The sequence below is a fragment of the Arvicanthis niloticus genome, chromosome 2 (assembly GCF_011762505.2).
Source record: "Arvicanthis niloticus isolate mArvNil1 chromosome 2, mArvNil1.pat.X, whole genome shotgun sequence".
Taxonomy (NCBI): domain Eukaryota; kingdom Metazoa; phylum Chordata; class Mammalia; order Rodentia; family Muridae; genus Arvicanthis; species Arvicanthis niloticus.
This window is the reverse complement of record NC_047659.1, coordinates 5,266,926-5,282,773: the sequence shown is the minus strand read 5'-3', so window position 1 is coordinate 5,282,773 and position 15,848 is coordinate 5,266,926. Positions and strand designations below refer to the sequence as shown.

At 52.2% G+C, this 15,848-nt stretch overlaps 1 protein-coding gene across 2 annotated transcripts in view; it reads right to left on the bottom strand.

The window, feature by feature from the left end:
* Col5a1 (collagen type V alpha 1 chain) overlaps positions 1-15,848 on the bottom strand; it is a 154,001-nt gene that overhangs the window by 18,292 nt on the left and 119,861 nt on the right. For both annotated transcript variants that reach the window (XM_034496506.2, XM_034496507.2), the window contains exons 42-60: positions 15,672-15,779; positions 13,048-13,155; positions 11,738-11,791; positions 10,777-10,830; positions 10,577-10,684; positions 9,711-9,764; positions 9,501-9,608; positions 8,233-8,286; positions 7,362-7,469; positions 6,766-6,819; positions 6,500-6,553; positions 5,081-5,134; positions 4,436-4,489; positions 3,721-3,828; positions 3,589-3,642; positions 3,448-3,501; positions 2,419-2,526; positions 948-1,001; positions 186-221 (exon numbers count right to left, since the gene is read on the bottom strand). In XM_034496506.2, the coding sequence (XP_034352397.1) occupies positions 186-221; positions 948-1,001; positions 2,419-2,526; positions 3,448-3,501; positions 3,589-3,642; positions 3,721-3,828; positions 4,436-4,489; positions 5,081-5,134; positions 6,500-6,553; positions 6,766-6,819; positions 7,362-7,469; positions 8,233-8,286; positions 9,501-9,608; positions 9,711-9,764; positions 10,577-10,684; positions 10,777-10,830; positions 11,738-11,791; positions 13,048-13,155; positions 15,672-15,779 (1,386 nt within the window). The remainder of the gene's footprint in view (positions 1-185; positions 222-947; positions 1,002-2,418; positions 2,527-3,447; positions 3,502-3,588; positions 3,643-3,720; positions 3,829-4,435; positions 4,490-5,080; positions 5,135-6,499; positions 6,554-6,765; positions 6,820-7,361; positions 7,470-8,232; positions 8,287-9,500; positions 9,609-9,710; positions 9,765-10,576; positions 10,685-10,776; positions 10,831-11,737; positions 11,792-13,047; positions 13,156-15,671; positions 15,780-15,848) is intronic.

Genomic DNA, 15,848 nt, shown 5'->3' with positions numbered 1-15,848 from the left:
TTACTTAAAAACAAAACAAAAACAAAAAACTAAAGACAAGAAATGCCAGTAACACAGTGTAATGAAGAAGAGGAGGTGTGGAGAGGATAGGTTTGGGTCGGGGCGGAGTCCAGTCTTAGGTGACTCCTCTCCCACCTATAAGGCAGTCTGAGGTGTCACAGCCCGGTCAGGACAGAGTCACTTACTGAAGAGCCTTTAGCACCTTTGGGACCTGGAGGGCCCTGCAGAGAGCAGAGGTCAGAACATCAGTAAACAGAAGGGCTTCTCAGGTCTCAGTTTTGCTTGGTCACCCCCCAAGAGTCCTGGCTGGTGGACAGGAGGGTGGATGTGGCTGCCACCCACCCCCAAGGAGGGTGTCTGATGGGAGGTCACCCTGCCCACAATGCTCAGTTGGGGAATGACGTTTGGATATCAAAAGCCAAAGGAGTTCCTGGGCTCCTGTGGGGCCTGGAAGGAATCGGCTGTTGGACACCCATGGCCATGTGGGCCCAAGGTCCAGCCTACACAGATCAGTCAGAGTGGGTAGAGCCCAGGGATGAGGTGATGATACTGGAGTGGTGAATCCTCAAAACATAAGAGAGGCCCAGGCTAAGGTTCCTAAGAAAACAGGTCCCTTATTTTCAAGCCTGGACTGGGCTGGCCCTGCACATGCACACTGGGAAGACGAGAGCCAAGATCATTCCCTTCCCTCTCCCCAGATGCTTACAAAGAGGGGTTTAGGGATTAAAGTTTATCCCTCCTTTCCCCTTTGGCAAGGGAATCAGGGGAGCACCAACCCCTCTCCTGCTCGTGTCCCTTAGGACTCCAGGGTTGGGTTCTATACAAATCAACCCTCGTTCAGTCATCTCTCCTAATATCCTTGCGGTTCTCTGGACAGACCCATCCATCTCCTATCTGTCCTTGTATCCACTGGGCCCTATACCCTTGCATCTGTCCCAGATACATACCGGCAAGCCAGGGGGACCAGGAGGCCCAAGTGGGCCAGAAGGACCTGTGATGCCCTGGAAAGGAGCAGAAAATGCAGGTTACCAGCTTTTAGATGAGGGTGGGATTGAGGGAGGTGACCCCTGTGACCCTGCGATGACTCTGGATTCCCTCCTAGTCCCCTTTCCAGGGATCATGAAACCTGGCTGGCAGCTGTGGTCAACCACTCTGGGTGGAGCTTACATCATAGTGAGAGCCACCACATCTCCTCAGTGGACTGAACTAATTGACTAAAACATCAGGCACAGGCTCAAGTCCCCAGGCTCGGCTCCCTACCCAGGCAGGCAGGAGCTGTGCATGAAGACCCCACCTGAACTATACACTATTAGAACTCAGAAGTCTGCTCCAACCTCCTGCCCAGCTTGGCTCATAATGTTAGGCCTCACCACAGTGGACAGGGGAACAAAATAAATGTGTTTTCCAGCCACAGTTGACAGCCCAGCCTCACAGGGAATGAAGTCCCTGGACCTGGACCTCTGTGTCCCTAATGGGTCCCATGCCTCAAGCCTGTACCCTGGAGATGCCTTCTACCTGCAACCTGGCCAAGACCACAGTTTGTGGGGGAAGTGAGTACACATCCACATACAGAGCCACACACGTCTGAGTGCGCCTGAAGCCTGGGGACATGTGACAGTCAGAAAAATGTCCACAGTGACTGAGCCAGGGCTCCAAGGAGCCTCATCCTCCCACGCCATGCGCTTCCAATATGACCCAAAGAGGGATGTCTGCTGTTTCCTCAGCCCCTAAAGGCTCCCAACATCCCCACATCCTGCTGTCTTTAGGAATAAACGTAGGCGTGGGAAGCAGGGAACCCCAGATGTGAGTGCTGTCATTCTGTGGGAACAGTGAAGGGATTCCCACTACGATGAATGGGGATTTCCCACACGAAGACATTTGTCTTCTCTCCAGCGCCACACACGAGCTGCCCCTCTTGAGCGTGGAAGTCTCCTCCGTTTCACCTCCTGCAGTCAAAGCTTTCCTCTGCTATGGCTCACCAAGATTGCAAGCTAACCAGCTACAGTGGATTCCAGGGTAAGTCTGCGGTCAGATGTAGCCATCTGCGGCAAGGTGGGCAAGGATGTTAGTGGCCATTGCTCTGCCTCACCCCTCATGTGAAGTTGCTGGCCTGCCACCATCTTCTGCCCAGCTAGTCAGGTCGGAGGCTTTTGAATGGAGTTGGAGAGGAGACGGATCTACTGCTAAGACCTCCTGATTCTGAGGATCCTTGTAGCAGGGAGGACGGAGGTCCTGCCTCCACTTGAGACCTGTCTTTGGGGTGTGTTCTAACTTGTGTTTCTGGGACCTAGCTAAGTTCAAGCCTCACTGGGCCTACCTGCCAAACAAGATTTGTGATTCCATAGCAATGAGGGCATCCTCTCTGCCTCCCTGGGAAACTAGAAGTTGCTCCAAGGATGTCAGCTACTATGTATATACCTGTTCTCCTTTAGGACCAGATGAGCCCTGGGGGCCTGGGAGTCCTCGGTCACCCTTTTCACCTTGCTCACCCGGAGGTCCGATGAGTCCAATCAGGCCTGGATGACCCTGTGAAAAAATGGAGCCATGACAGTTATCCATGCTACCAGTGCCCTGAGTCCACCACACGGTGGGCCAGGTGACCCATGGCACATAGCCATGACTCAGGGAAATATGTTATAGTCAACATACTGGGGAGTGAAAGTGAGCAAAGACAGGCCAGGTGACAAGGCAGGTCTCATGGCCCCTTGCTAGTAAGGAATGTATTTGAAGAAACACTCAGGGAGAGCCACGTGGCTGAGCAGGAAAGCGTTGACCTGCATGTGTGAGGCCCTGGGTTCAGTCCCACAGTACTCCCACCATCCCTGGCACTGAACCCCAGTAACAACCAACAAGAAGCCTACAGGGGCACCCAGGCTCAAAGACCATGGGATTTTCCTGGTAGTTTGTGTCTATGTTTTTACTTAGGAAACATTCTGACTTTCGGTAAGAATGTCTTCTTTTCCTACAAGGCCTGAGGCTGACCCAGAATGGAAACAACTGCTGAGAACTAAGGGCAGTACATTCATCTGAACATCTTTCAAGAGGAAAGCTCTGTAGCTGCCGCATACATATGCTGGTCTCGTATGGGCAGCTCCACTGTTCTGGAAGGACTTCTGAGTGGAAAAGGATGCTCCTCGTTGCCTTCTCTGTGAGCAGCTGTTTGTCTTGCAAGCTCGTTTATTTACAAATAAATCAATGGAAGGAGAAAAGTCACCATCCCTTAATGAAGCCACCAGGGCTCTAGAAGATTCTCATCAATTCTGGGGCTTCTAGGACTCCTGGCATGCAGACACGAGTCTCAGAGTCCTGTGTGTATTTCTCTTTTGTTGATCTACCTCAGGGTCCCACGACAGCCACAGCAGGTACTTGGGGGTGGGTCAGTAACTCCTGGGACTGAGTTAACAGTGCTGTTATTGCAATGTTGGGGTCCCCTAAGTCTCAGCTCACCTTTTCACCTTTGGGACCGGAGTCTCCTTTGAGGCCAGGGAGTCCTGGAGGACCCTGTAGGAGAGGGGAGAGGAATCAGTGTCGTTACAAAGGTTTTAGTACCCCAACAATACAGACACAGTGACAGTGCATGTCACTCACCATGGGGCCTGGTGGACCATCGGGGCCTGGGGATCCTGGGAGGCCTTGCTCACCCTGAAAAAGAGTCAGTTGTTGTAATTTTGTGCCTCCATCAGCACCCCTCCTTTACCCCAGGCTTGACAGGCCACTTACCACAGGACCAGGGATCCCACGGAGACCATCAGGGCCAGGCTTCCCAGGCGCCCCTTGGGGGCCAATGGGGCCAGTCTTCCCAGGAGGGCCTTCTAAGCCAGCTTCTCCCTGCAGAGGGGGATGCAGATGTTCAGAGGCTCAAAGGGCCCAGCCATAAAATCCCTGGGGTGCTGTGGAGGTGCTCCCATGTGTTCTGAGTTGTGCCACACCCCACCTTCCTGTGGAGGCTGACTTGGCCCAAGCTCCATTCTGTTATCCAAACACAGTGGCTCCTGACTCCTGCTGACCACAGAAGGTTACCCACCTGGTGCCAGGCCACACAGCACCCAGAGGCAGAGCTCACCAAGTCTCACAGAAAGATGGCAAATGTTCCCATCTCGCCTGGGGGGGGTGGGGAGGGTCACCTCACTGCAAGAGTGGCTGGGCGTTTCAGTGGCTCCACAGAGACCTCTTAGGTAGTGGTTATCACAGTCTCCCAAGGGCTTACTTCCTACGTGTGCTGACTTCCCCTCTGTCATAGGGGAAGTCAAAGACTGGCGTGATCTCACCCTGCCCTCTTTCTGCCTACTCCCTCTGGTTTCTGCATCCTCCCTTAGGCTCCCTGACCCGTCCCACCTCCCTCTGCATCCCTGGCTCCTCTGTCCTCAGGCTATGCCCCACCACTGCCCCAACCTCCTTCAGGCCCACAGATGTTACAGCCACCTCGGTAACTTACCTTGGCCCCTTTCTCTCCCTGCCTGCCTTCAGGGCCTGCAGGACCCGGGGGACCCTAGAAAACCAATAGAACAATGAAGTCTTGAGTTTGGAGACCAGGCCTAGAGTTCAGAGAAGCTACAGAGTATGAGGCCACCCTGGACCACTAGCCAGTGAAGATGCAGGAACACATATGGGGTCCCACAGCTCCAGGTGCTGGCAAGGCCTCTGGTAGATCTAGAGATGCCTTAGGTGACTTGCATACAGAAGGCCCTCTCCTCACCTGCCTGTGCAATCTTTGGCTCAAGTGCTGCAGTCTAGGCATCCACCAGAGCTTGCATTACAGACGGCTGTTCCTAGGCCTGCTCTCCTCTATCATAATGATCTAAGGACCAGGAGAGCCCAGCTTTTGAAGATGTTTTTCCCCACCTGATGGTATGTATAATGGGTATGTCGTTCACTAGCCATCTTAAAACACCCCTAATCTAGACTCTGCTTCCTCAGAGGTTACTCCACACAGCTGTGACCTGATGAGTGTATCCCACATTTCAGATCCATGTACCCTCCCTCCTCTGGGCCACATGGGGCACCAGGGACTCCACAAGGGGTAGAGGGGTTTGTGTAGGAAGCAGCCAGCAAGTGGGGATTGGGGTGCAGAAGGACTTACCCTCTTTCCTGGGGGACCAGATGGACCGGGTTCACCAGTAGGACCTGGGGAGCCCTGGTTAGGAGAAAGAACACAGAGCGTTAGAAATTTGTCCCATCAGGACACACGACTATGCTGCCCATAGCCAAGGAAATACACAGAAATATAGTCCTTTCCATGGCCTCCCCTGCACAGCCCCCTCTCTTTTGTGTGAACATGGCAAGTCCACAACAAAGTCCCTACAGCCTTCACGTGCTGCGCCCTGTTGGTGGCACTCAGAAAATCCAACTCACATCCCATAGTTGCTGCACCTTGAGCAAAGAGATCCCCTGGGGCATGCTTGTGGCTGGCACTCTGCCATCTGGTCTCCACCATGTTACAATCACCCATCTCTCATTTGCAGAAGGACCAAGCTGGAGCCCAAGGCAAGGCCTTGGGGAACAGGTACAGACAGGACACATCTGGCTCAGAGCCTGTGTCCCCAGCCCTTCATTTTCATTGTTGCCTGTCTCAGATCAGTAACACAAGTATTTGCTCTTGGGTCAGTGATATGGTTGGATGGCTTCTGAAACCCAGGCTCATATCAAATTGCCCTGGTGCTGGTAGCCTGCTTATCAGATCATGTGAGTATGTATAGATTTCGTCACTAACAGAGAAATGGGGGAATTTTAAAAGGGGGTTAAGCCCACCTCCTCCTTCCCATAATTTCATGATGACATCTACTACGGCATTATTATTTGAGACATGGTCTTACTCTGAAACCAAGGCTGACCTTGAACTCATTATGTAGACCAGAAAGGCCTCAAATTTGCAGCAATTCTCCTGCCTCAGTTTCCTGAGTGCCGGATTCAGAAGCATGAGCCACAATATCTGTTCTTGCCTTGTTAAGCCACAGCACCCGACACCCCACCTGATAAGGCCCCTCTATCTTGACGTCCTAGCCTGAAGCACTAAGTCCAACACACTTATCTTGTTTTAATCACAGCCTGTAACATTTACATTAGCAATAAAAAGACCTTGACAGTCGTCCCTAAGAAGTAGTCCCAACTTGGGTGTGGGCTGAAGAGACCTCAGACAGGTAGTCCAGTCCAGGCACCTGAAGAAGTCACCTGGTACCGTTCCAAAGAGACCACATTACATTAAAATAGCTGCTGAAGGCCAAGGGGCCACAGTTACAGGATGTCAGGCTTGTAGGAGGGGCTGTACGCCTGCTGGTCAGCTCTGGCTGACACTCAGGGTGAGATCTGAAGCACTTTGCAGAGGAGTCCTTGGAGCTTTGTGCAGCCCTCTACTGAGATGCACATGCACCCTTGGGTCCCGGCCTTCACCAAATCCTTGGGGCCCCTGAGCTGTGCCTACAGTCAAGAGGTTTGGGCTTCTCATAAAGACCTGAGAATGTAGAGAGGCTCCCACCAGCAAGTCATCAGACCCCATACTCACTGTCTGCCCAGGTTCACCATCATCCCCTTTGTCACCAGGTGGGCCATCTTGACCCTGTGGGAAAACAAAGAAAGTTGCTTCTACCTCACAGACCAAGTTCACCCTCCAGCCTAAGTGTGTCCTCGGATCCTTTCCCAAACCCAAATGCTGGGCATTGGAACAGGGACAGCCTGGAGAGGTGCTGTGCCCTTGAGAGTGGAGGGGTGGAGGCGGAGAGCAGGAAAACAGCAGTGACAAGAGGCATCAGAGATGAGATGGACACTTACTGCAGGGCCTGGCTCTCCAGGGGGACCAGGGTCTCCAGGAAAGCCCACGGGGCCCTGAGAAGAGAGAAGGAAGCTATCAGCAGCCTGGCATACTCTGCCTGGCCCACCACGACCCAGGTTACAAGAAAAGGGACCATCCCAACACCTCCAGCACTTTTGATCAGGGGACCCCTATCCTGAAGAGTCCGCAGAGCAGCAGACCCACCCATGAGGCAGGCCTGGGTGGGGGCAGCAGCCTTCTGCTCTTTAGAGACTAGGGAAGGCAGACGTCTTGCCTACATATCCACTCTGGTGGCTCCTTTGACTTCTGATGCAAAATTGGGGCCAGCAGGTGAATGTCCCGAGACTGAAGGCCTCTCATCAGGACCTGCCTGAGTCCCAACTCAATGCTTCTGTCCCATGCATCCCTGCTCCCCTCTTACACAGAGTCTCACCAGGAGCTAGCGTGGACACTTCCAGACAAAATTACCCCTAAGGCACACAGCATCCACACAGCTGTCCCCAGGTCTGGGTGCACATGATGCAGGCACTCAGGGACTAAGAACAGCCTGTGTGCAGGGGAACTGCCCAACACCACGGCATTGAGCATTACTCACGGGGCTGCCTTTGGGGCCATCATCTCCAGGAGGGCCTTTGGGTCCAGGGGGTCCAGCAGCACCAGAGGGGCCAGCCTCTCCCTTCTCCCCTCTTTCTCCTTTAGGTCCCTGTGGAGGAAGAGGCTATGGTTCAGTTCTCAGAGCCCACTGGGTGCTCACCTAGAGCCTGAAATGTGCTGGCCTATAGTAAACCATCTATGAACTCATTGTTGCACCTCACTGGCAGCTCCTTCCCAGCATCCCCTGGGCTCCGGGATGAGGATGGTTACTGTTCTTGCTTCCTATTCTCCATAGCAGCCCCCATATGTAACACAGGACAGGCAAAGAGCCATGGCCTTCTCAAATCTCCAAGGCCTAGGCTCAGCTCTGTTAGGGCTGGCTCCTGAATTAATAAAAGGCAGTTAGGGTTACTTGGGGGTATCTCCAGCCCCATGGTCCTCAGCCATAGGAAACTGAGGCATCTCAGTTCCCCAGAATGCTTCCTGGGCCTGACCACACCCCAACCTTTACAGGCCTAGCTATTCTCAGGCTAGCCTTGAACGTCTGTGTCAGCAAGGTAGAGATGGTCACAGTGACAACAGCCTGTGAAAGGACCTATGTACCATAGATGGCAGCCATGAGTTGTGGGGTCATTGCTGGGGTCTGCCTGTGTACATGTGTGCTCACCACATCTGTGCACATGAATGCACATAAGCTCCCTCCACACTGTGTGCCACACTTTTCCACCACAGTTCTGTAGTGTGTGGCACAGCAGGGCCATGACTCCCATTTCACAGGAGGGGAAACTGAGGCAAAATTGAAGTTTCTGGTCCAGCGCCTTGTCAATGTTTCCACTGGGCACATCCTACCCTTCCTCCAGGGTCACACTCACCAGGGGACCTCCTTCTCCTGGAAGGCCAGGCTCTCCAGTGTCACCAGGTTCTCCCTGAGGAGACAAGTCAGTGTTAGACAAGTCACTGAGGTGATAGAGGAAGGTTTCATGTGCCAGAACCTGCCCATCTGCCCATTCTTCCTGCCAGCCCTTGGGCATCTGGTGTCCAGGACTGTGGAATCACAGTTATTGTCTCCAGATAGCTCACAGGAATGCAGTGGGAAGCCAGTTAGGAAGAAAGAGTGTGTGAGGGATGAGGGGGTTTGGGGGGTGAGGAGTAGGATACTGTACAAATTACAAGGAACACCAACTAAAGGCTGTCCCAAGCAGGTGCTCTGCTTCCTGACCACGGATGTGATGTAATCACCCCTCACACCCCTGCAACCATGCTTTCCCCACTAACATGAGACAAACAAGCCTGGAAGCCTTTAGGTTGATTTTTTTTTCAGGTATGCTGTCCCAGCAATGGGACACGTAACTAACACAGGATGCCAAGCAGGGCAGAGCACAGACGCCCAGCACATTCTCCTGCAGCGCTGAGACAGGAAGGAAGGTCCTGTGGGGTGGTGGCAAGGGAAGGCAGTGCAGAGCTAAGGCAGGAAGGAGAAGACAGCAGGGCTTTTACCCCTGCACCCACGTCTCTGATCCTTTATATCGTAAAGAACAAGAGCAGAGAAGCACAGCACGTGCTGAACATAACATCCACATCAGGAGAAGCCCTCGCAAGGGCAGGCAGCAGGCTTCCAACCCTCCCAAGGCCCAAGATGGCTTCTTAAGGCCACGTTCTCAGCAGTCTGTGGAGCGCAGTCTCACACTGAAACTGTCATGGTTCCCGCTCACATGTATTCATGCTCACACTTGGGCTCATTGCACTCAGTCTCAAGGGCTAGGCCCTAACACCACCCAGAAGGAATGACAAGGCCCTAGCTGTGAGAAAGCAGGCCGTCAGAGCAAGCTCAGTGTGGAGGGAGAAAGGGCTGATTTTCACCAGCTCTGAACTGGACGGAAGGAGGCTGTGGGGCTTGGAGATCGGATGGGCACATTATTGCTTTAGATTTTGCAAACAGCTGTTACAAATGAACACTGGCAGAGCTCCCACCTCAGGTTCATGAGTCTACTCACGAGTCACAACGGGGATGATGGGAGTGTCTCTGCACAGACACACACACACTTGCACACACACACACATGCACATTCATTGTGTACACACAAACACACTACTTCTCATGCAGCAGTGGAGCAGACACTGGTAAGGAGACAGACATCACCTTTGCTCCGACTGCACCAGGGTTGCCAATTCCTCCAGGAGGACCCTGTGGCCCATCGGCACCTGGAGCTCCAGAGGGTCCTCGAGGGCCTGGTGGACCAGGGGGGCCCTGGGAAGAAGAAAGGTCATTGAGCAAGACAAGACGTAAATATCCTTCTGTAAACCAAAAACTAGGGGGGCCATATCAGGTCTCGACGGCACAGTCACTCACCATCTGGCCCACATCTCCTGTCTCGCCTTTTTCTCCTGGAGGTCCTGGCAAACCCTGTGGACAGAAAACTGTGGTGAGGTGCCACTCTGAGAGAGACACACCGGGCTCTCAGGATCACCACTCCCATGATGGTCCCTGGAGGCCCTGAAATGTGTTTCCATGAATTTGCTTCCACGGGAGAATTTTTTCCTGCTTCCAGGGCTCAAACAGCTGATGACATAATCAGAGGAGAATGCAAAGATTTATGGGTAACAGTGCTTATGGTGGCTTCCCATAAAACGTTAAACCTAATGAGCCAGCAGCAGGGAACCTTCCGGATAAATCAAGTTCCCACCATATGCCAAATACTACCAGTAACTAAAAACTGTGTTTTCCAAAATAAAGTCTTGTTCAAAGAATACTTAATGGCATTCAGTATACTTCATAAGATAAAACAGAGGCTGGTACGCGCTTTCCAGCACATGGCTAGCTTGAGGCTTTACTGACATCGGGTACAGTAGTGTGGTAGTGACCTAGAGGGCACTGATTGAGGCGGGCTGGGTTGATGGCTGTCACTTCTAGGTGGTGTGTTCAGATGACGACTTTGTACCTCTTTCTTACAGGACACTATTTCCCAGGATTCTCCAGTAAATACGAGAACAGCTTTGACTCTGTGTGTGTGTGTGTGTGTGTGTGTGTGTGTGTGTGTGTGTGCGAGCACGCATGCGCACACACATGCAAACACATGTGTTTGGACTCGTAGGATACCAGCAGCAATACTTCCTACTACTGAGGCTCAGTTTCCCTATTCTTAAAATGACAGGAAGAATGGACCCAGCAAGAGACTGACACCGCTGCTGGAGGGTCCTGGGAAGCTTCGTGGTTACCTGCAATCCCACTGGCCCTGGCGGTCCTGGGAAACCTCTTGAACCTTCATCTCCTTTCTGCCCAAACAGGCCTTGCTGTCCCCGAGGGCCAGGTTCACCATCTGCTCCCTGGAGGAAGGAAGTGAGCATGAGTGAGCTCACATGAATGGACAACAGGTTGAGAGGCAGGCCTTGCTATATCATCTGACACAGATACTCACAGAAGGGCCTGGCTGTCCAATGGGGCCTTGAGGACCGGTAGGCCCAGGAGGACCCTATAGGTGTCAAACAGAGACATAATTATTTTGGAATTGCAGATGAATTCAGGAGTAGGTCAATTCTGACTCCAGAAGTGGCTGGCTTGTACAGGATGTGATTTATCAGTCCCCAAATGTGCCAGTCATCAGAGGAACACCAACTATTAACATTATGGCACAGGCCAGGTTATAAGCTTTGAGAAGTGTGAAAGGCTCTCAATTCAACCATTGATCATGTTGCTATGAATAACAGAAATAGGGCAGGTCACTATGTGTCCTCTTTGCAACTGCCACACACCCTGTTGTGGCACATGGGGCCCCTGGAACAAGGATCAGAGGCCTCAGATCTCCTAAGCGCTGAGCTAGGAAGGCGCCACCACGACCCCTGATCTCATTCCGTCCTTAAGAACCTATCACTGTGGGTGCAGGAACAGAAAGAGAGAGAAAAGCCATAGGAACAGAGGCTCTGCTATTGGAGACTGAGAGGCCTGTAGAGAAGCCTCGTGATGTCACCTCAGGAGTAAGGACACTGACATTCATCTGAGGCTTCAGATAAGCCCCCAGTTTGGAGGGGGCTCATGGCACTGGAGAGGGCTGGTATGGGTGACCTGGCTGAAGTACCCACGCCCTAGTATCTCTAAATGCGCGAAAGGCCAAGGTACAAATGGGTGCTTTGCCTCTGCAGAACTCTGTGGTCCTCAGTGCTGGGCCCCCAGGCAGACACATGACTGATCATGGCCTCACGCCAAAAGAGTCTCTCGCACACTTGAACATACATGAATACATACATGTGCATGGGGCATTCTCGGGAAAGAAAGCCAGCTGGTGTGATCCAGGAGTTGGCAGTGCCAGATTCTGGAGTGTGAACCCAGGGTGCTCACTCATTCTGCACCTAGCAGCAGCCCCAGCACACGCACACGCTTACCTGCTCGCCTTTGTCACCCTTGCTTCCTTTCTGTCCTGGCTCTCCGATCTCTCCCTAAGGATGGACAGGGAGGATGCTGTTAGTGTGTGCCTTTCTTGGTCCCAGGTCTCACCAACAGAAAGCATTTCCTTATATGATTTGATGTCTTTTCTAATTTTGATGTCTGTGTTTACATTGATGTTCCTGTGTGTATAAGGGGTGGGTACATACTCACATGTGTACACATGGTCTGCATGTATGTCTGTACACTGCATGTGGGCACTCTGAGGAGGCCAGAAGAGGGTGTTGGATCCCTTGGAATTGGAATTATAGGCAGTTGAGAGCTGCCACGTAGGTGCTGGGAACTGAACCCCAGATAAGAGAAGCCGTGCTCTGAATCACTGAGCCGTCTCTGCAGACCCCCTATTTGCTGTCTGTTTCATTTCTCAATGACCTTGAACTTGCCTCTATCCAGCCAGAGAACCCAGAGATCTTCCTGTCTCTCCCTACCCAGTTCTGAGATTACAGACACGCCTGCACGCCTGGCTTTTATACACGAGGGTTGGGGATGTCAGACTCACGCCCTAAGCTGGCGAGACAGGCACTTTACTGACTGAGATGCCGCCCCGCTCCTCTGTCGCCTCTGTGACACTTGGATTATTGCCAAGGTGTTAATAGTAGGCATGGCGACCTGGTGCTCTAATGTCCTCTCTGCTGTTTCTGTCAGATTGCCTCCCACACAGAGACATAAGACTAAGACGTCCTTTGTGCAGAAGTGACAAAGTCAGAAATATCACCAGAGAGCTATGACAAATGGAGACAGCCCTGAAGGGCTAAGCTGCACGTCTTTCCTTAATGAAGTATAAAGTCCAGGCTCCTCTGTAATGGTATCAGAAATAGCCATAAAAACAGCTTCGATCATTCAAGAGAAGACGCTTAGAAATAGACTCGGAGTAAAATCTCATTAAATCCAGCCCCACACAGTCCTGGTCTGGAAGGGTTCAGGAGGGAGCTGGGAGCAGTTTCTTCAGCTCTGGTTGCGACCTGCACATGGCTCAGGCAACAGCAGCGCTGTCGAGGAGGCAAGTGCTTTCCAGGCTCCTCCCACCCACGCGACACACACACACACACACACACACACACACTAACTATAGGTCTTGTTTGTTGCCACTTACTTGTGTGATAACTTCAAAATCACCCCCTCATGCCAGGTTGAAGGGGTACAGCACAGCTCTGCCAGACAAATCCTCTTTATCATAGACACTGCTGTTTAAAACACAGCCCCTTCACCCACTGCCTGCCTGGCCACATACACTCCAACTGCTCCATACCTTATCTCCGTCTTCTCCAGGAGGACCCACAGGGCCGGCGGGTCCAGGGAGGCCCACGGGACCTTGGAGGCCATCTCGGCCAGCTGGGCCTTGCGGACCTTTCTCACCCTAGAGAGGACAGGAAATTCAGACTCAATACAGTTTCATACTGGGAACATCATGCCATGGCTCCTTACCCCAGAGAGGGACACAGGGGTGGGAAGCTGGGGCTGTGAGGGGATGGTTAGGACCATCGTGATCCTAACATAGCGGTCAGTGGTGTGGACGCCGATTCCAACCAGTCTGGACCCTTAACGGTAGGCACCTTGCTGTGCCAGAGCCTCGCTCAGAATGGCACATGATTAAAACCTCATTGACGCCGGCCCCATACGATTTGGTCTGAAATGGTTGAGAGGGAGGCAGGGAGCAATGTAGAGGGGCCACTCATTAGGGATGAGGAATGGAGACACAGCTGACACTGAGATTTGGGCATGCGATGGATGGTGAAGGCCTGGTGCTCTCTGTACGATGTGGGGATGTGAGGAGCTGGAGGTAGTGAGAGGAAGGACCGCACTTGTGCTGGAGAATAAGAACCTGACCACCCGCTTCCTGGCTGCCATGAGGTAAGCGGCTCTGACCCAGCATGCCCTTCTGCCAGGATACTCTCTCTCACTATAGACCCAAAACAAAGGAGCCAACCACACACCGAAACCTCTGGAACCACAGGGCCCAAACAAATCCTTTGATTTAAGTGGTTTCTCTCAGATATTTGTCAAAGTGACAGGAAGCAGAGCTTATGAATGTAAGTCTCTGAGCCTGTTTGGGTTCTTTCAAGCTGGTGAGCAGAGACCACACTGTGCCCCAGGACAGCCTGAGCAGCCACTCCTGCAAACTGTGTTATTCTGTCAATTCTCTGTGAACACCCTGCCTGTGCACACACAGACATGCATATACACACATACATGTGACATGTGAGCACACACATATACACACATATGCACAAATAAACAAACAGACATGCATGTTTGTGGTTCACACACAGGATATTATACACAAGCATACTGCACATGCAGGCATATACACACATGTGCATGCAAACATGCATACTCACATATATGCATGCATGGCATGCACACAGCATGACAGGCATGCACACAGACATATACATATACAAAGTTATCTTTTCTGCCTTCAGAACCCTGACTTTCTTTACTCATGGCTGCCCCTTTATAACCCTGTGATCTCACTAGTTCCTGGTATGTTTGGTTTTGATGAGATCCCATCACCTGTAAGCAACAAGTATTTTCTCACCTCAGCTAGGAGTTCCTTTCTTCCAATGTCACAAAGAATACAATTGTGTGCAACAGGAGGGGAACACAGATGCTTGGTTAGCCCATCCCATCTTTCTTGCACCTCACTCCCTCTCTTTAAAGTCAGTCTGTCCTCCCTAAGCTAGTAAGTGCTCTGGCAGGTCCAGGGTTTTCAGGATCACAGGCTGTCACTGTGATCATTCCCTGTCGGGTTGGGAATTTGCAGACACCTCAGACTCTGACTCTCTCTCTCTCTCTCTCTCTCTCTCTCTCTCTCTCTCTCTCTCTCTCTCTCTCTCTCTCAACTTTTTCCTCCTGCTGGAGCTGTTCTGGAAGATAGTGGGCTTTTCTCTGCTTAGGGCATTTTTTGCAAGGTTTCTGCTTAACTACCGAGTCTTGGGAAACACCAAGCTTCCTTCAGCTGAGTCTGTGAGCTCCAAGGACTTCTGTGTTGCACAGAGAATCCAGCTGGCTGTGTGTCTTGGGCACCTCACTAAAGATGCCAAAATGCTATCAACTGCCAAAAGTACATTGCAAGGTCCTCCATGGTACTGATGTCCCCGTGTGGTCTGAATGTTCTTCCTCCTAGTGAACCCAGAGAGCAGGACACACAGAACATAGAGTGTCACTAGCAGAAGTCAGTGTCTATGTGTCTGTCAGTGCTCCATGCGTATCCTGCACCAAGGATCTGCGCTGAGATAGGAAAGCTGTGACGAAATCTACCCCACAGCCATGGAAAATCAGGGCTGACGGGAGGGCATGAAGCTACATATGAACTGAGGGTAGGAAGTGGATTGGGTGCCACTAATGGATTGGGAGCCATGTTGGGTGATCAGAGAAGGGCTGTGTGGAAACCCAGGCTTCAGAGATCTTTCAGAGCCTAGTGAACTCAATCAAGCCTTATGGAGGACCTGTCCCACTTTCTGGGACCTGCCTGCCATCCTCTGCCAGTGTGTCCCTTCTGTGCTCTCTCATCTATAAAGGGACTCCCTATTCCCAAACACCCATCTTTTTCCTAAAAGGCCCGGCCATGGGGTGAGGCCAGTTGGGAGGTGATGATCACTTAGCAGACAGTATGGTCCAGGCTACTCAGGAGGCACAGAGGCTAGACAGAGAACAGGTTTATAGGGGACAGACTATGTCTAGCCACTGTGACAGCATTCCGGGCACTCCAGGCTGAGCTGCCTGGGACTCCTCAGAGTGTCTATCCCTGTAGGATAATCAGACTCCACAGCCTCTGCCTCCTCCCACCCCAGGGGAGTGTGCATGGAGATAACACAGCAGAAGGGACTAGACCAAACATGGGAGGGGACCCCAATCTCAAGTGGTACTTACAGGAACCCCTTTCTCTCCAGCAGGCCCCGGAGGTCCCTGAGGCCCAGGTCTCCCTGGAATTCCGATGGGACCAGCAGCACCAGCTGGTCCTCTCTCCCCTGGAGAACCCTAAAGTGCAGTAAGAAAATGGCTTGCTTTAGAGGTTCTTGAACTATACGGGAAGACTTCCTTAAGCAT